This window comes from Exophiala mesophila (assembly GCF_000836275.1).
Source record: "Exophiala mesophila strain CBS 40295 unplaced genomic scaffold supercont1.3, whole genome shotgun sequence".
Lineage (NCBI taxonomy): Eukaryota > Fungi > Ascomycota > Eurotiomycetes > Chaetothyriales > Herpotrichiellaceae > Exophiala > Exophiala mesophila.
In genome coordinates this window covers 4,907,596-4,927,661 of record NW_015622506.1, presented here as the reverse complement: position 1 = coordinate 4,927,661, position 20,066 = coordinate 4,907,596, and the positions used below count along the sequence as shown (strand labels likewise).

General features: G+C 48.9%; 4 protein-coding genes across 4 annotated transcripts; 3 read left to right on the top strand and 1 right to left on the bottom strand.

The window, feature by feature from the left end:
* Nucleotides 1–1,905: 1,905 nt before the first annotated feature.
* On the bottom strand, nucleotides 1,906–3,269 carry PV10_05235 (uncharacterized protein). The gene is made up of 4 exons (XM_016369865.1): nucleotides 2,670–3,269; nucleotides 2,451–2,623; nucleotides 2,153–2,387; nucleotides 1,906–2,101 (listed from the first exon to the last, which is right to left on the bottom strand). The coding sequence occupies exons 1-4, from the start codon at nucleotides 3,043–3,045 to the stop codon at nucleotides 1,932–1,934; spliced, it is 954 nt and encodes a 317-aa protein (XP_016225653.1). The 5' UTR covers nucleotides 3,046–3,269; the 3' UTR covers nucleotides 1,906–1,931.
* Nucleotides 3,270–3,691: 422 nt separating this feature from the next.
* Nucleotides 3,692–5,387, top strand: PV10_05234 (uncharacterized protein; the record flags this gene model as incomplete). The annotated part of the gene is made up of 2 exons (XM_016369864.1): nucleotides 3,692–3,864; nucleotides 3,923–5,387. The coding sequence occupies 2 exons, from the start codon at nucleotides 3,692–3,694 to the stop codon at nucleotides 5,385–5,387; spliced, it is 1,638 nt and encodes a 545-aa protein (XP_016225652.1).
* Nucleotides 5,388–15,271: 9,884 nt separating this feature from the next.
* Nucleotides 15,272–16,278, top strand: PV10_05233 (uncharacterized protein). The gene has a single exon (XM_016369863.1). The coding sequence runs from the start codon at nucleotides 15,885–15,887 to the stop codon at nucleotides 16,221–16,223; it is 339 nt and encodes a 112-aa protein (XP_016225651.1). The 5' UTR covers nucleotides 15,272–15,884; the 3' UTR covers nucleotides 16,224–16,278.
* A 1,674-nt stretch (nucleotides 16,279–17,952) lies between these two features.
* PV10_05232 (uncharacterized protein) lies at nucleotides 17,953–18,423 on the top strand (the record flags this gene model as incomplete). Its single annotated transcript, XM_016369862.1, has 1 exon — nucleotides 17,953–18,423. One exon carries the CDS (start codon nucleotides 17,953–17,955, stop codon nucleotides 18,421–18,423), a length of 471 nt encoding a protein of 156 aa, XP_016225650.1.
* Between the last annotated feature and the right edge of the window lie 1,643 nt (nucleotides 18,424–20,066).

The window sequence follows — 20,066 nt, the reverse complement described above, 5'->3', positions numbered from 1 at the left end:
TGCAGTCGTGTTTCTTGTCAGTGACCATGCCAGGTGGATAACAGGTGTAATACTTCCTGTTGATGCTGGTGTTACAGCAGCCGTAGGGATAGGTTTGCCCAAAGGTGCTAGTGTCAACGGCGCACCACGGTAGCCATTTACACATACCGCATCATGTTTTGTCTAATTCACACAAAAATAATCCTGCATTTGGCTACTCATTGGTGAACTAATGCGATTCGCGCCTTGACTTTGCCTTGTAGTAGCCGCTTGAGCACTTCAGGAAAGTCCTCGAGCTTTCCATCTTCCACCTGGGGATCTATTTCTTTGTTGCCAATCAGGTCAAGGATCTCTTTCAAATCGCGCAGTTGTCCACCATACGAGAACTTGAAGGTCAATCGCTTGCGGATTCCAATCTTCATATGAATGGTATTTTCCAGATTCATCGTGCCGACATTTACAATGGTTCCTGCGAGGCGCACTGCAGAGGATATCCATTAGTTCAAGGCGGAAGTTTTCATGCTAGCAGGTACCCTTACCAATATGTTGAGAATCTTCGAAGGTTTGTTTTGTCCCGACAAAGTCCACAACCGTATCGATCTTATCGGCCACGTCACTTTCTCTCACAAAGTCTTGGACCTTCATGCTCGGGGGGACCAGGTCTTTGCGTGGAATTCCCAACTCGGCAGCAGCATCCAGTCGTTCCTGTCTAGTGTCAGACACAATCACCCGGGCTCCGATGCGGTGAATGATCTGTAGGGCGTTGAAACCCAGTCCTCCTAGGCCGAAGAGGAAGACTGTCTCGCTAGCCTTGACTTCTGCCCGGCGAGTAATGGCGTGGTAAGCTGTTGTGACAGCATCAGTTGCCACGGCCGCCTGTTGAGGTGTCACGCCCGGTGGCAATGGCACGGCGCCTCTCACGTCAATCACTGCATATGGAGCGTAGAATCCGTCCTGCCCGATCCCAGAGTGATGACCATGGGGACAGAGCTGGGGTAAATCCCTGGAACATTCCGAGCATGTATCGCTGCCACATCCTGGAACTGCAAGCATAGCAATTTTGTCTCCCTAACGAACACGTAAGATAAAGACTGCACGATAATCCTCTCGCTCAGATCTCACTTACGATCTTGAACCTAGGATCAGTGACCCCTTCGCCGATGCTGACGATCTCCCCGCAACCCTCGTGTCCCTAACCGAGACGTAAGTAGTCGAGCTTAAAGTACGACGTCACTGCATTACCAAAATGTACTTTTCTTGGAACCACGGTCTCTGCTTGTCGTTTGTTAAAAGCGAGTGATCGCTGTTGCAGACTGGAAGAGAGTGAGTCTATGACCCCAGCTGGGGCGGTCCCAGCATACCTCCTGAAGCCAACATTTTGCAAAGAAATCCAGTCTTCGGCGTCGATGGCACTGGGACTTCCTCCCACAACTAAACCAAATCAGCGCCAAATTCATGCTTCACATTTATCGGTTCTTACGGGTTCGAAAGTCCCCCTGTGCTTCCGCCAAGCTTTCATTGTCTTAGGAATAGAAGATGTCATGGTGACTTGTACGTCAAAAAGGTTTCGTTCTTGGAATTTTTTTGGTGCTTATAATCCACCTATGCAGTAACTAGTTGAATGATGAAAGTAAATCGGAGAAGCTGGATGTTGACATCCCACGTATACATATATTGGAGATATCAATTTCAGTTTCCCCTCTCGGTAACTTCAAACCGCGCCGCCGATTGGCCGAGGAGAACGCAAATTGATATTTGGTCAACCGCCTCTTGTTGTCTAATGATCTTTATCCATAAGCATTTAAAGGACATGGCTTCTACTGGAAAATTGATCCTTAGGACCAGAGACTTACAGCTGGATGGGTTCAGCTTTTAACACGTATGAAGTCTCTTGATTAGAGTCTAAGAGTGGTCCAATTCGGGTCTATGAACTATGCCTCTAGACCAGGTATTTAATCCTTATATACTCGGACTTTGTAGTCATCGCGCCACTTGTCTTCGATAATTACGAGTTGAGCCTCTTGCGTCTTCTTGAAGTAGTCATTCTCGACGTAATCCTCCTTGTCGACATCCATGAAACCCTCCTTTGCAACTGATCTTGGTGTGATCATCAGAGAACGACCTGTTGATTCACATTAGTCTCGGTCATGGGGATAGGAAGTGAGTCACCAACCGTTGATTGATTTGTCGCAAGCAATTCTCATCATACAGCCAGCGCAGTCTTCCTGCTCTCCGAAGTCAACCCCGTGATCCAAAAGCCATTGTTCGTACTCTTTAGTACGAATGGCGCTCTTGATCCAGCAAGGTGCCACATAGTTGATCCGGATACCTTGCTCCCAACTTGAACGTCGGGCAGTACGCATGAATCCTCGTAGGCCGTATTTGGTTGCTGTGTATTCCCAGTTGCCCTAGAAAGCCTCAATGTCAGCCTGACAAGCACTTGATCACTTGATAAATCAATGCCAAATTACCGGTGAGTCAATCCATGCCACCATGCTTCCCGTGATGATAAAGCAGCGATCGCGATCATCTGTCTCTGGCTGTTTGCGGAAGTAGTGAACGGCTAGTTTCCAGGTATAGAAAGTGCCGTCGATGTTGACGCGAACGATGTTCAAGTCAGGTTTCTCAGGTTCACCATTGGGATCTAACATGGATCAGTGCATAAATTTCCATAGTAGGAATTATCATACCGTCCAGTCTCCAGAGGCTATCTCCCGAGCTTCTGCTGATTCCTGCATTTGCAATGACGATGTCCACACTGTTGCTTGGACTTTTAGACTTGGCAGTTTCGAACATATTAATCTGGTCCTCCCAGCTCCGGATATCGCATTTCACGAAGACTGTTGTGAACCCCGAGGCATTCAATTCCTTTTCCAACTCGACACCGCGGGGGTGAAGGTCGGCAATTGTGACAAAGGCACCAGCTTTAGCGAAGGAGCGGACCATTGTCTCGCCCATGCCATTAGCACCACCAGTGATGATGACAGATTTGCCCTTGACTTTTGATACATCGGGGACAACTGTGTGGTCAACAGGACCAGTGTATTGATATTTTGGTAGAGGCATGTTGACTGTTTCACTTTGATGCCAGTCCAGCTGGTGTATTGTTTAGGTTTTTCAGTAGGCTCGAACAAGATGTCAGGTGTTTGGTCTTCAAAGTCTGGCCTTTCATGTCCAGATAAAGTCTCACTTTCGCGCTCTCTTCGCGTAGTTGCAACCGTTGCACGTTCTGAGGGGTCCAACCATGAAGGCGCACCGAGCTTCATCCGACCGGCTCAATCTTGTGGAGCGTGCCATGGGGGATTTTCTCATGAAGCGATTGCCAAGTTGCCACCATAGTATCCACGCGGGGAACTTTTCTTACCGAGCTCGGGATGCCTCTATGAGAGGTCGTGGGAAGACATTACCCACAGGATGTGCGGGGCATCGGCAACCACGGTACACCTAAAATGGGCTGCCGGCGCCCTTCAATGTCACCTCTCTCGGAAGTCGGATCGTGGCCCCTTTCACCCCAGGAGATTTCGAAGAGAATTCCGCATTGATCACATGCAAGCCGATAACAAGCAATTGAAAACAAACGACATCAAATGAGCATCGACTCCATCTATGATTGAAGCATTTGACACTCAGCGATTCTATCTCTTGTCGGTGTACGATTAACCTTCAACATCTGGAGTCGCATTGTTTGGAAAATTGGAAAATAATTGCAACAATGGGCAGTATCGAGGTGCCGTCCTTTCAAGAGGGCAATCTTGGACTAGATTACGATGTCATTGTCATTGGCGCCGGCTTGAGCGGCATGTACTCGCTGGTGAAAATGAGAGAACTCGGTCTAAGGACAAGGGTGATCGAAGCTGGGTCGGGGGTTGGAGGCACGTGGTTCTGGTAAGTCAAGATGTCTGCAGGCCTTACCAGTGCATTTTGTTGACATCTGTGGCGACAGGAATCGCTATCCAGGTGCAAGGTTTGATTCTGAGAGTTGGTCATACCAATATTCCTGGTCCAAGGAACTTTTGGATGAGTGGAATTGGACAGAACATTTTTCACCCCAGCCTGAAACATTGAAATATTGTCAATACGTCAGCAAGAAGTTTGACTTGGAGCGAGATATTCAATTCAACACGCAGATCACTTCTGCTCATTGGCAGGATGACGGCAGGTACTGGCAGCTCACCGACGATGCTGGGAAGGTTTATACGTCAAGATTCCTCATCACAGCCATGGGCCTGCTTAACCAAGCCACGCTTCCCGATATTCCTGGAGTCAATGACTTCAAAGGCATTGGAATGCACACGTCTCGCTGGCGAGATGATGTTTCGCTAGAAGGCAAACGAGTGGGTATTATTGGAACAGGAGCTACCGCCATCCAAACCATCCAGGAAATCGCAAAGACGGTTGGTCACCTCACAGTGTTCCAACGACAACCGAATTGGGCGGCGCCACTACACAACTCCAAGATCAGTGCTGAGGAGATGGCCGAGATTCGAAAGCAATATCCAGAGATCTTCAAGAAATGCAACGAGTCATATTCCTGCTTCATTCACAAGGCCGACCCAAGGAAGACGATGTCTCTATCCAAAGAAGAACGCTTAGCGTTCTTAGAAGAAGTCTATGCCAAGCCGGGCTTTGCCAAAGTCCTGGGTATCTTTGGCGATTGTGCCTTTGATAAAGAGGCCAACGCGGAGGTCAGCGAGTTCTTTGCCAACAAAATCCGCCAACGGGTGCACGACCCTGAAGTTGCTGAGAAGCTCATCCCAAAGAACCACGGCTTTGGTACCAAACGATTACCACTCGAGACTTTCTACTTCGAGGTTTATAATCAGCCCAATGTCAAACTCAAGGATATCTCCGAAGATCCTATCGAGAGAATCACAGAGAAGGGAGTGAAGACAAAGAGCGGAGAAGAGGTCGAACTTGACATCTTGATCTACGCAACAGGCTTTGACGCGGTGACGGGCGCATTTACAGCGATCGACTTTCAAGGTGTTGGTGGCGAGAAAATCATGGACACATGGGCTGAGGGTCCAAGGACCCAACTTGGTCTCCTCGTGCACAACTTCCCGAATATGATGATGATCTTGGGACCTCACCAGATGTTCGGCAACATTCCACGAAGCGTTGAGTACGCTGTCAACTGGACTGCAGACTGCATCAAGTTCTGCCGAGACAACAATATTACTCGGATTAACGCGACCACTCAAGGTGTGCTAGATTGGACCGATCATGTCCACAAGTGCGCCGTTGGTCTTCTGGCAAATGACGTTGACTCCTGGATGACAGGTGTTAATAAGAACGTCAAGCATAAACAGAAGCGTATCATTGCTCGATATAATGGTCCGGCCCCAGGATACAGGGCTCTAGCACAAGGTGTTGCGGATAGAGGTTATGTAGACTTTGACTTATCATGATATCAGTACTTTGTAGCGCCATAGAGTTAAATCGCATGACCAGTGGTCACTTGAAAATGGTATTTCTCTCGAGACTTGGATCATTCAAACAGAATATTGTGGAAGAGCTTGCATTTGATGGAATCTTTCTAGGCACCTAGCTCAGAACGCGTGAATCTTGAACTCTTCCAAGGCCGGAGGATCTGTCAGTGCCCACTGAATTCCCTCTTCCATCACCCGATCCCAATGTTTGCATGCAGACAGTTTATCGCCAAATCTTCGGAACCCATGGGGAACACCCTTGAACAAATTGGTTTTGGTGGGAACGCTTGAAACGGCCACAAGTCAGTGATGTATCCGGCGGATGATGAAGGCTGACCTACCCATTTTCTGTCAGATACTTTGCATACAGCAAGCCCTCATCTCTCAGGGGATCTGATCCAGCGATACCAAATGTTGTCGGCGGTAGACTTTGCACCTCTTTGGGGCTCGCTAGTCCGGGGTTTAGGCGGAGATCACTGGGATCAGGATTTGTGATACGAAGCAGTCCGTTAAATTGTTTGACTCGTTCCAAGGATAGGACGGGTGCAAACTCGTTTTGTTTATACGAAGAAACTCCAGGGTCCTTGAGCAACTTCAACTGCGACTCTCGACAGTCATAATACACAGTTGCGGGAATCATCAGTACTTGACCGATGATCTTGACCCTGTCTTCTGGATTTCTCCGGAGATTTGTCAAAGTCAGAGAGGCGGATAGCCACCCGCCTGCCGAGATGCCACCTACTATAATTCTCGACTTGTCACCTTTGAATGTTTCTGAATTTCGTGAGGCCCAGTCCAACGCGTCTTCACTGTCGTTCCACGCAACAGGGTAAGGGTATTCCGGGGCATGTCGATAATTGACGTTTAGAACAACAACACCTGTGTTTATCGCAATCCGTGAGCAAATGGCATCCTCAGAACTCAGTGTACCAAAATAGAATCCTCCTCCATGGAAATGGATGTAGATTGGGAGATTTTCGTCGCTTTTGGCCTTGGTTGGTCTGTATGTCCGCGCTTCGAGGGGATAATTATCTCGCATGGTGATAGTATGGTCTGCCAAAGCCACTTCCGAGATTAGAGATGCCATTTGTGCGCGTGCGGACTCTTCTCTGGTAGCATTTGTACTCTCCCTCAAACCCTCAAGGCTGAGTGTCTTCGCTGGACTAGGAAGAGTCGCCGCAAGAATTTTCCATTCTTCGCTGGGTACGCCATACTCTGAGAAATCTGCCATCTCTTAGTCTGCACAACGTTCGCATGTGTTCTTGCCTTCACTGCATGTAAATCGTTGTCATGTTGAATCCGTCTCTTCACAACGACAGCACGATCAATCATCGGCTGATGTTGATAATCTGACGTTAGACCTAGGGTGTCACTGCCGAGAAACCTGCCGGCAGAGTCGGCACAACAAAGACCGATGTTTCGCACCGGTCCACGCAGCTCGGATTACGTATTTCGGGTAAACCCAAAGTCCATCAACACAGGCGAAGAGTATCCACACGTGTTCTGGTTATAGATCAAGATCTATTGGTATCAGGGGAGATCAAGACAGGTTTTGTTGGACCACCTCGAGACGGAGAATTTCGTCGCTGTACCGGAAAGTGGATACCGTTGGCTCTGGATACGATTTCGCATGTGAAAGGTGAAATAATATATACAATCCCATTCTCACGTTATCCAATATACACTGTCTTCAGTCCTTCATTGGCCTCTCTAAGCAAATTTCAAATTGACTGCGGTTCCACCATGACTTTCCGTTCTCCATCGTATCTTCCCTCGTTGGAGGAGTCTCAGATCCCTGACGATGTCGCGCTATGTGATTTTGTATTTGACGAGCGGTATGGAAGATCACCAATGTCACAGTCCAAAGATGCTTTCACCTGTGGTCTCACTGGTAGGAGTATATCTGCCGTGGACCAGAAGAAGAGGGTCGATCTCCTTGCCAGGGCGTTATCCAGGGAGCTGGGATGGAACGTCAACGAGGGGACCGAGTACGACAAAGTCGTCGGGATCTTTGCATTGAATACAGTAAGTATTAGCGTCGTCCATGCGTGACAATGTTGGTGTTGGATCAACTCTGCTGACTTTCACGAGATTGACATTATGACTCTTAACTGGGCTATCCACCGTGTCAACGGTATATCATCTCCAGCAAATGCAGCATATTCTGTTCAAGAGCTTCGACATCAGTTGGTGTACTCGAAATGCAAGGCTCTTTTCACGGTTATGCCACTTCTCCCTACGGCATTGGAGGCTGCCAGATTGGCAGGTATACCTACGCACAGAATATTTCTTTGTGACATGCCAGGACATACAACGTCAACCCAGTACAAGAGCCTCGAACAGCTGATCAACGAAGGTGGACAACTGGCCGACTTAGAACCCCTACGATGGACAAAAGGGCAAGGAGCACGACAGACGGCATTTTTATGCTATTCTAGCGGAACATCAGGTCTTCCCGTAAGTCATCTCCCACATGGTCCCAACCGCTGCTTTCTAAGCCTGGTGAATGACTGACGGGAACAGAAAGCCGTCATGATCTCTCACCGCAATGTAATAACAAACACGCTTCAAACTACTCTGTTCGAGAAGTCTAGTCGTGCACAGATTGGTTCAACATATCGAGATGTTGCTCTCGGACTTCTGCCACAATCTCATATATATGGGCTAGTCATCATCGCCCACGCATCGACTTATCGTGGAGATCAAGTGGTGATCCTGCCCAACTTTGAACTGAAAAGCTTCCTCAATGCCATTGCAACATACAAGATCAGCACGCTATATCTCGTACCGCCAATCACCATCACTATGGCCAACAACCCTGACCTGCTGCAAAAATATGATATGAGCTCAGTCCGGCAAATCTTCTGCGGCGCTGCACCTCTGGCTAAGGAGATTACCGACGAGCTTAATCGTCGGCACCCCTCATGGAAAATCCGTCAGGCATATGGGCTGACAGAAAGCTGCACCGTAGTGTCCTCTACCGACCCCAGTGACATATGGCCTGGGTCCTCCGGGGTGCTGATTCCCGGGTGGGAAGCGATCCTCCAAGACACGGAGACCGGAAAAATAATCTCTGCATACGATGAAGCAGGAGAGATTCTTGTGAAATCACCTGCTGTAGTACTCGGATATCTCGGGAACGAAAAGGCGACAAAGGAGACTTTTGTCGACTTGCCCCAAGGTCGATTTCTGCGAACTGGCGACAAGGGTGAATTCAGACTGGCGCCCAACAGTGGGAATGCACATCTTTGGATTGTGGACCGAATAAAAGAATTGATCAAAGTCAAGGTAAGTCGATGCAGAATCCGCGGTGCTCCGCCTGATGCAAATCCTCTGAATTATGCCGGCTAACCAACACGACCACAGGGCAACCAAGTGGCACCGGCAGAGCTTGAAGCTTGTCTCCTGAACCACCCAGCCATTTCCGATTGTGCTGTAACCTCAGTACCCGATGCCAGATCCGGTGAGGTCCCGAAAGCATACGTCGTCAAGTCACAAGCAGCCTTAGCCTCCGGGAACACCGACGAAGAGCTAAGAAAGGATATCTTGGAGTACGTGCAAAAAGAAAAGGCACGATTCAAATGGATCACAGGAGGCGTTGAGTTCCTTGACGCTATTCCAAAGTCCCCCTCAGGCAAGATCTTGCGGAGACTGCTTCGCGACCTCGAGAAGAACCGCAGAACGGCTTCCGGGCCCAAGATCTGAAAAGGCTCTACGCACCCGCAAGCCCGTGTGACCAGTTTGACCTGAAGCCCAAATCACATGAAGAGCTTGGGGTCTGTCCAATTCTCAATGCCTTCGAAGAGATCCTGGAATTGTAGCATCGAAGTGTCGCCAAAGTCATCGAATGGGAAAAGGTCAACACTCTGCTGGGCCAAAATTCTCTCAGCAACCGCACTGGTGTCGGCGGTAACGAATGGAAAGTAATTCATCCAATCAATGTCATCGTGCATCACGGCCTCATCAGAGCCTGTTTGCAATTCTGTCAGTCCATCTCGGCCAACTTCGCCAGTTCCAAGGCTGTCAGCGTCCGTTGCACTTCGCTGAGAATTTGTACTAGCTCGCAACCTTTCAAAGCCACTCTCGATCATGTTGGCAGTTCCCCACATAGTCTTGAGTTGCTTCACAGTCAGATCGAGGACATCTAGGTCTGCTTCGGCGCCTAGCTTGAGAGACTGGTTGCGTGATGCCTGCAGCAAAGCAATAAATGCCATTCCGGAATACCAACATGTGATGGCCATCAAATACCGCGATTCGCTCCTGACCAAGACATCTTTGAGGATGCGCGTGATGCAAGTTGCAGCTAGGGTAGCGGGCGGAAGAGCCTGCGGAAGTGATTGTGTCGAAGAACGCTTGAGGTAGAGAACGATGATTAAGGTGAGATATGGGAGGTGTAACAGATGAACATCACGATTGTAATTCGTGGTGTGGGATGAGCCTATTGGGAGCTGGAGGTGAGGAGGGAGGGAACGAACCCAGTCGATGAGCTCTTTGCCAACATGGACTGGGAAGGAAGCCGAAGGCGAGTTGGATGTTGTCCAGAGATACTTCGATGTCTTTCCAATGATGGAACACAACTTGATCCATTGGATGAAGACCTCTGCTTTGGTCTTATCCTCAAGATCAGGGAAATCATCCAACGTCGGTGCTGGAATATTACAATCTTCAGGGTCAATGATGCAGGGCTTTGCCTGGCAGATTGCTGTGAGCCGTTCTCGGGCCTGTGAGGCGTTAGTAAGGAGAGCAGTACCCAGCATCAGAATACAACTCACAAAAGCCGTCCACCATATTTTCCTGCGAGTGCGCACTGCTGGAGTAGGGTTTGCAAGCTCTGCTTCGGTTTCTCGATGCCAGTTTGCCTGCTGCGCATGGCGGATGACGACAGAGGTCCACCACCATGAGGAATGTCGGTGGACGAGGGACGGCGGTCGAGGCGACCACCAGTAGAACAACAAGACTGCTTTAAGCGACGTGATCAGGTCTGGTTCTTCATCGTCGTAGAAGCGCCTTCTAGCCCTGTCATAATATGACTCCGTGCCAGCATGAGGGATCATAGGAGGCTTAACGTGGCTGCCTAGCAATGCCAGTGCATTGTCCAGAAGAGGCGACTGCAACAACTCCTCTTCCCAAGTCCCTTTATCGAGTACCGGACACCAGGTGTAACAATACTCAAAGTAGGTCTCGGCGAAACTTTGCTGGAGATATGGCTGGGAGACATCGAGGAGATTGGGCACTTTCCGGGCTAACATCGCTTGATTCCTGGCATCGTCGTCATGCTCGGGGCCATAGACACGTATGAATCCAGGATCGACCACGTATCGAGTTGGGCTTGCCTCTGACGCTCTCCAGTTCTGCGAGGCATCATTGGATACGATAGATGCTCTCTCGGTTCGTCCTTGGTTGGGGCTTTCCAGGGTCGTCGAATTAGAATTGATGAGTGGCGTGTGTCTCGAGTATAAGCCTTCACTTCTCAGATGGGGCATCGCTGGAGGTATGACTATATCTGGGCTCGTGCCCACGCTTTGGTTGTTGGTATTGTGGTTTGCGACCTGCCTTTGATTTCCGGCGAGGGTACTAATCGTCCCAACGTCCAAAGCATACATGTCGGTGGTCTCATCATGTGAGGGACTGTAGATCGCGGGCTCCCCATTGGTATCAACATGTCGCGCCTTTTCTCGCTTGGATAAACGTGGTCTTCCACTAGTCAGTACGTTGTAACAGAGTTTGATAAAGTGGTCTGAGAAATCATACCGGCAAGGCTTGCTTCCTGAATTGCAATTCGTGCAGTCATTGTGGCCATCTGCGCTTCGCGCTTGGAGATCGCATCTGATCTGTACAATGCCGTTTATTACTCCAGTGGACATTAAGGGATTTGAAGGGGATTTCAAAAGTACCTTTTTGGAATGGCACAGCTCACATGCGAGTTCTGCTCTCTTTCGCTTTGGTCGTGGCCCAGAAAACTGCACCCAATCAGACGCAGCCATTACCGATGTACTTGAACGAAACGAAGATGCGTAACACTGTCTAGATTAACATCGCTCGAACTGCGACTCAGTCATTGATCATAGAACACCGATACTTGACGCTCAGGACAACGATATGGGAGTCTTCTTTGGTAGACAGAGGATACAACATTCGCCGTTGCACTTGTGTGAAAGCTACTAGTGATAGTGCAAACTCGACCTCCACGCGTGAACCCAAAAAGATCGGGGAATACTCGGGGGGCCACTGACCCCGCGAAGGCCCGAGTGTCTCCTGGAATTGACATGCGGAGGGCTTCCTACGACCTGGGCACTACCCTCAGATTGGCAACGTGAAGGAGTGTTTCCTTTTGATCTCGAAGCCATTGAAGTAGTCTCATTGCCCTTCTGCCCTCTTACTTGTCACAACATACAGTAGGTATGACAGTTGTCCTTGCAAGGATAGAGTATATGCGTGAAGGAGGCTTTCTGAACCAGGACCCAAGATCGTCTAACATTATACTGTCATTGATTCGGCGCGTCGACCCCGTTTACTTTCGCTGTTATAACGAACGGAGTTGGAAACCAAACCCGTGCTTATAATAGCAGGACTAGGGTTCGTGTGCCTCCTCGGTCGAGGATATTGGCTCAACTTAGTGTTTTTCAGCGAATCTACCTTACTCTCATTGCTACATGGACTGGGGATCCGAGAGCTCCGCAAACGGAGTTCTGGTCGTAATACTTCGAGGCAGAGAGTTCTTTGAGGAGAGGCAAACCTTGGGATGGAGAAAAGGTCTCTGGGGTCTCCAACGTCTTCTTTTTTCGTTTAGCGATGGGTCCGTTTGTCTCGGCTGTATTTTAAATTACTATGTCGGCTGTTTCGGTTACCGAAAGTAGTATGCCGCAACGTATTCCCGGTTTTCGGTAGCAGTTTCATATACGCATATTCCACAGCAATCTCCAACTGCTCTATGCAACGATTCCATGTAATTTGTTTCGGCTGCCTTGTGTTTTGCCAATGCGGAACACTTGATGGACCAGTTTAACGCTTTGGCTTCATTCTTTCGGGTCGGTTCAACTGAGGGGCTCCGGCACAAGGTTCTCGCCTTCACAGGCAGAAGGGGAGTCTCTGGAGCACTCCATTTCTCCTCCTGTACTGCCACTGAGGGTGGATGAGAGGACTCTACTGCCGACAGTCTCCACTGTGTTGTATACATGATGGCCTGATACCGGGTTGAGCTGCCGTTCTGGACAAGCCCATGACCCTGCATGATAATTGAGAAGTGCATATGCCGAGCCACAATCCTTTTGACGCAAGGCTAAAACGATCTCCTTCACCACTCTTATTCTGATGTCGAGTATTTGAGAAAATCATCAAGCAAGACTCCAGACATCAACACAGTTGTACATACCACGCTGCGAACAAGAACACGAACTGCTGATCGAAGGAGGTGAACGCGCTGTCCCAGATCTTTCACTCCGAGTCCGGGGAATCAAATACGATGGCACCATTCATCGAGTCTGCTGGCCAACTAACCCCTCCTATCTCAGACGGTGAAGTTCCAGCGGTTTATGCGCCTCAGACAAAGCACCTGCCCGAGGTACTGGCAAATGGCAAAGCCAACGAAATCACCAACGGCGTTGATGCAAAGGCCGCGCACGACATTGACCAATATGCCATTCCCTTGAACCCAGACTTCGCTTTCACACCCAGGAAACTCAAGGTCATCACCATTGGCGCTGGCTTTTCCGGTTTATTGATCGCGCACAAGTTCCAACACCGATTTCCAGAACTCCAAGATATCATCGAACACAAGATATTTGAGGCCCGCAGTGATGTGGGTGGCACATGGCTTGTAAATACATATCCCGGTGTGCAATGCGACGTACCCTCACACATCTATGTATGTCTAAAGCCATGCAAAACTGTTCCCGTGAGAATGCTGACAGATTAGGCTTTTCCATTCGACCCAAATCCAGACTGGGAGCGCTTTTATGCCAGTGGCGCCGCGATTGAAGACTATATCAAGCGAACGGTGAAGAAGTGGAATCTCGACCGTGACCTTGAACTCAACACGAGAGTCAAGTCTGCTCACTGGCAGGAAGCAACCGGTCAATGGAAGGTAACGGTTGAGCATGAGGGCAAGCAGCGTGTTGAGTTCTGCGATATCCTCATCTCAGGACAAGGTGTCCTAGTGTAAGTTCATTCACATCCACTCTCTCACGTGTACTTCAACACTCCAGAGACAATCTGACTAGATGACAGTGACCCTGCATGGCCCAAGGTGCCTGGTTTATCTGACTTCAAGGGACATGTAACCCACTCTGCTGCGTGGGATCACAACTACGACTACTCTGGAAAGAGAATAGCAGTGATTGGAAACGGATCTTCGGGCATCCAGATCGTCCCTCAAATGACCAACCTTCCTGGAACGACGGTCAGAAACTTTGTTCGAGGACCAGCCTGGGTCTACTACCGAGTGCCAGCCTCTAAACACCTCGGTCGCGACACTGACGACTTGAACCCTGCTTACACCGAAGAGGAGAAGGAGAGGTATCGAGATCCGGAAAAGCACAAAGAATACCGAAAAGGCATCATTTCGCGAACGAACAAGGCTTTCCGTTTGGTACGCTCCCACCTTCCCCAGAAATTGTGCGAGAATGGACTGACTCATAATTTACCACAGTTCATCAAGGGAGAACAGAATGACAACGTCATGAAGCTCGCTGCTGAGCAGATGGCAGAAAAGCTCAACCATGACCCTGTGTTGTGTGAACAGTTGATCCCCAAGTGGGAGCTAGGATGTCGTCGTGTGACGCCTGGCCCAGGCTATCTCGAGTCCTTCCTGAAGCCCAACTGTAGTCTGACATCGAGCGCAATCACAAAGATCACAGAAACTGGGGTGGAAACGGCAGATGGTACAACATTTGAGTGCGATGTCGGTAAGTAATAAGCCATGGACTCCCTCTGACATACTCGTCCTCCGCAAATACTGACTCTTGCTTCGCTAGTTGTTTGTGCAACGGGCTTTGATGTTTCTCATGTCCCCAAATTCGAGATGATTGGGCAGAATGGAGCCGACCTTGCACAAAAGTGGTCTAAGGAGCCTGAGTCCTACCTCTCCGTTGCTACGGATGGATTCCCTAACTATTTTATCATGATGGGTCCTAATTGTCTCGGCGGCCACGGCTCTCTAGTTGAATCTCTCAACTGGACTGGTGACTACTTTGTTAAGATGATCAAGAAGATCGCAACAGAGGACATCAAATATGTGGCGCCTAAAAAGTCCGCCGTGGATGCCTTTGTCAGATACGGCGATGAGATTCACAAGACCCTCGTCTGGACAGGATCATGCAGCAGTTGGTATAAACGCGGCCGAGTGGATGGTCGTGTGACTGCGCTTTTCGGAGGTAGCGCGGTTCTATTCCACCGCTTGATCAGCGACATCCGGGCGGAGGATTTCGATATTGTTTACAACAGCCCTAATCCGTTCCGATTTATGGGCAATGGTTTCACGGAATGGGAGATGCAAGAGGACAGTGATCTCTCTTGGTATGTGGAGAATCCTGACGAAGCACCACGACAAAAGGCTCTCGTTAGCAATGGTGTTTAATGGATTAACCGGGCATTTCCCCGTGTGCATGATATATATCCCAGAGCCATGAAGGTTATATTATTTACTAGAGCATAAATCTCGTCATCAATACCTTGACTCTACTACGATCACAATGAACGAACTGATAAATGTTGTTGATGTCCATTTGAAGTGGTTGCAAAATCTGCTAACCGTATTTGGAAAGGTCAATATCTGACGCGTCGTTCACGCGTCAATATGATCCGCCGTACATATCGACTTCAACTTCAACGTCTAAACTCGACGATCGCATCGACGTGGTTAACAACAAGAACCACTGAAACAGAACTGCTTAGACTTGACACTTCTGACGCTCTCTGCATGACCCTTACTCTCTATACCAAGTACCACAATTCAGCAAATTTGCCACGTATTCGATCGAACTCTCGGAACCAATCTTCCACTTCAAACCCTCTGTCCACCACCCTCTCACCCTCTTGTACAGTCCAGTCTCCCGTCAGTTTCCCGTTTGCCGGTCGAGCTCCTGGAGCCTTCACTCTGATAACTGGTTCACCGCCTGAGCCTCACAGCATGGTCTCGTCAAGGCCACCGAACCTTTCTTGACGAGTGTTGGATTGACAAACGGAACGTAACCCTAAGAAACCTCATCGGTTCAAAGTTTCGCGGGAAGTTGTCGATTCCCGATTAACTGTGCCTGCATAACTCTGTTATCTACCGGCTTCGGCTGTGAGGATGACATGATGTGCTGGGCACAGGGAAAGGGAAGCCCTCGACGTTCAGAGGTTTCAAGTGGAACATCAAAAGACGGAATAGCCATGCGTCAGCGGTTCGTGAAGAGCCACGCGTCGGCATTCCAATGCTGAACAGTATACGTGATCATATATGGGATGTTTCGACCGATATGAGCGCAGAGCAGCGAGATGAGAGAGAGGAACCGATGTTGGATCCGAGAAGCACCTATGAGCCAAACCCAGAACACATCCGTGGCTACCAATGGAACTCGTCGGGAGGTCTTGATAACCAGAAGAGATCCACTGGCCGGAAGTGAACTTGATGTAGGTCACAGCCAGGTCTCCTATGAGAAGTCAAGGCTTCCCAACGATGGGTTTTTCACTCGCCATGCTGTCTGTTCCGGCCGGTTGCTCTGTGCATGCTTAGAATCTGATGTTTCTAAATTCCTCTCCAACTCTTTCCTGTATCTGTATCCTGCATTACTGGACAGCTCACTCGTCAAACGCGCATCACAGCGCCAGCTATGAGATGTGTACTTCTTCAAGAAGATCCCGATCAACCGCGTCAATCATCCAAATCATGTCTAATCATGAATGAAAAGGAGAGCGCCGATTCAGTGTCTCCTTGATCTTCGGATCTCTGGAAGCATGATGACCCCCATTTTCGGATGGGAGGAGGGCGATTTTTTACGACGTTGTTTGTGCGCCCTAGCCTGAAATACTGGCAAATGCTCCTCGCCTTTGCCAATTGGCATAATGGAAGAGAAATCAAAATCTTGTCCTTGAGACTACTTTACTACCCTTGAGAGAGGCATCATTCTCGCTTTTGGCGAGGCTTGGACATTGAGTTTGATCTGGAAATCCGACCAGCCAGAAAGAATGCTGTCGTTTTGCTGACGGTCAAAATTAGGCGTTAGGGAATGAATGTCGATTTGCGGTAGGGGTGTCCGTTGACTGTTCTGTTTAGTCGTTGTTGCGAGACTTTGTTGCCTGCTCCTACGGAAGACTGACATACAGCACACTGAACGCTCTGGCTCCGCTTGTGTCTCGCCTCTCGATCCACAGTCTACAGTTTGTCGTCAAATCATGGAAGTTTAATCATCTCCTTTTTTTGGCCTGACATGTCTCTGCGTGGCCCTATCTGAAGTAGTGGAAACCTCTCCATCGAAACCTTCTACGAGTCTTACCTGATTTGCACCGTCGAGTTGGTTGGACCAAACAAGTATCCAGGGCAGGACCTCTCCCGTGTGAGGATCAAAGCTTTGGCTTGTCTGACTCTATACTTGCCATCCACCAAGATTGTTCAAAGATGGTCTGGCTTGATGATAAGGTGCCCTGGAAGTTCTACGATTGATTGCGGTGCCATGATGAAACCAGCAGCCTAGGATAAATGACAACTTTTTGTGCATTTACAGCGACGGATCGAGGGTGGGAGTCATGTCGAGGGGCAGAGTGTGACAGTGGAGCTCTGTAACGTGTTTTCCTTGGACGAGCAACGATCCACTTTGTTGTGCACATGCTCCTGGATGCTGCTATGGTTCTTGAGCTGTGCATGACTTTTCCTTTTAGATAAGTCTTGCCCTGCTCCACTTGAATCCTCTGTGAAGATCTAACGAGGTGCTTAGGAACTAGGTGGTGGTGATAGTGGTGGTGATAGTGGTGGTGATAGTGGTGGTGATAGTGGTGGTGGATGACCCAGCCTGAAAGCGTATATTATGGTTCAGCTTGAATCATTCTTGTATGCATAGTTGCTTGCTACATCATGCTAGGCCTCACTTGAAGAAGAGTGAACCGGACAATTCCAAACCTTGTGTATAATGAACATCACCATCGACCTTGCCTTGTATCCACCTTTGTTTCCTTGTCCGATCAGTCCGTCGCCCTTGCTCCTCTATGCTGTTGCTCTTGCTCTTGTTCTTGCTCTCACCATACTCCATGAGACTATAAATTCTCTCTTATTACCTTAGTTTGTGACTTGTGGTTCATTCTTTTTCTATATATCATCAATACTAGAGGCATACATACACGTCGACATCACTTGCTACAACTTGAGCATCAGGACCCTGTCATCAGATCAGCATACAATAGGAAGCATCTTTTTTGTTAACTGGACGCCAGATTCCTGCAACATCTCCGTCGACAAATCACCCACACCTCTACGTCTTCCCGACCCTCAGTTGCTCAGAAGGAGCACTTCATTCTCAACCTCCACCCTCACCACAACTCACCTCGAACCCGCCAAGCTTAACTCTTCACCATGAGTGAGCAACAAACCCTCGAAGCCACCAGCACCCTCAACGCCATCACCGTCACCTACCACTATGTCATCAAGATAAAACGGAGCTCAATACCAGTGGTGATGGGAAGCCTCCTCAGTGGTCTATTCAAGGGCAACGGGGCTCCCATCACTATCACCAAGAGCAGCCCCCGTTGTGGAAGATTGAGTGTGACGGTCAACAACTCCTGCGTCACATCCATCAACGGCTACACGGCCAAACTGGACCTGGAGTGTTGCAACTTCTCGCTGCCGCCGGTGAACAAGATCATCGCCCGCAGTATAGTGGACGCTGGGTGGGATAAAGAAGGGGAGATCGGGCATGCCAAAGCCCTGTTCAACAAAAGCATGGCGAGAGAACAAGGTCTTCTTGACGACGAAGACTTGAGAGAGTGGGAAGATCGGGTCTGGCATTTCCTGGACGACTTGGTCGACAGGATGCCTGAAAATTAGAGGATGAATTGGGCTGGGGGGAAATTTAATTTTATAGAGCTGCATGACAGCATGAAGATCTGCATAGCGGGATGGATCATTGTTCAATATATGGTCTGGTATTAAAATTTGGATGGATTACGAGGATCACTACAGGAATGAGTACAATACATAGCGAATGTTTGAATCACGGTGGTTACACAGTGTAAATCTTGCCCTGATAAACCTGATGGTGCCTAAGTCGAAGAACGGGTTCATCTACCACTTGACCTGTCAGTCAGTCTGAGAGTCGATTCAAAAGTCTCTCTACTCAGGTAAACAATCGTCCCACGACAGTCTCTTTCCCATTCCAATTCACTCCAGTTCATCTCATGTCACCTCCCTCTCTCAATCAATCAATCGTCCTCCTCTTGTCTCTCACCACATCCACACTCCTTCGTCATTCTTTCACGACTTTCCCATCCAACCTCTTCATCCATGTCGCCGTCCCCGTGACAGATAGAGTTCTTCAAACAACTAGGCTAGGCTCAAAAGGGGCAATCGAGAGCGAAACAAAGCTTGAGCACGCGGAGAAGGACAGTCAGTGCCATACTTTGACGAATTTGCTTGACTTTCCGAGATTCTCGCACTGCTTCTCGACTATGAAAAAAGCATGTCCTTGGACTTTGATCTTTCTCGAAAGAGAGAGCAACATGTCTAGCATCTACCATATCCACCCGATAGTGTCAAACGTGACTGGCTCAACCAGAGAAAATCATCGAACCTGAATCCACACTACACGGCCGCAAATGGCTCATGTAAATCTTTTCCCTTGCCCACATGATTAGCGCATAAAACTTCTCCAAGACCGTGAACCCCGAGCCAACGTCGTCGAGGGGGGGGGGGGGGACGGTGACACACCGAGATCCCATTGCATGAGCCAAAGCTCCGCGGTGTGTCACTTGAATAGACGGAATTTTTGAGTTTGGGTATGCAATGAGGAACGGGATACACTAAAGTCCGCAAAAGTATATTCAAAGGTACCTTATGGGTCAGTAGAGTTGTCCTTTTGTATTGTTTCATGTGGGGTCTCTGTATTATCAACTCTGAAGTTACCTACGGTACAGAGGAATGAGGTTTTGACTGTTGCACGCACTGTAGTCTACCTACCCAGAACATGGTCTCTGTCGTTATTCTAGAAGAAGCTCAACATTCTTACCGATCGCGTTGTAAATGTTGGAAGATTCTTTGTCCGGTTGGAAGCAGGAGATAGAACGATAGAGTAAGTACTGTACGTTATGGATGCCAGGCTGGGCATGTGCCTCACCCACTTTTGAAGCCTTACTAGACAGTTTGTTTCTCTTTTTCTTATCACTCTCCGGTCTTTTCGGGATATCCTCGTTACTTTCTGCGCCACAGGACAACCTCCACTGTAAAACCCACAGTCAATGTTCTTGGTTCTACAGTCCCATGACCAGAGGCGTGTCCCTCGAGGGAAGCAATGGTTCACTGTGGACCTACCATTCTGGGCTCTTCTGTTTACACTTCCAGAATTAGCGTCCTCTCCTCGCCGCGAGCAATGGGTCGCTGGACAAACTTCAAGACTTACCCACTTTGGGTCCAACATCTCCGGAGGTACTCTCTCAAGGTGTCTCTTCCATCATTTGCGTGAGTCACAAGAGGGG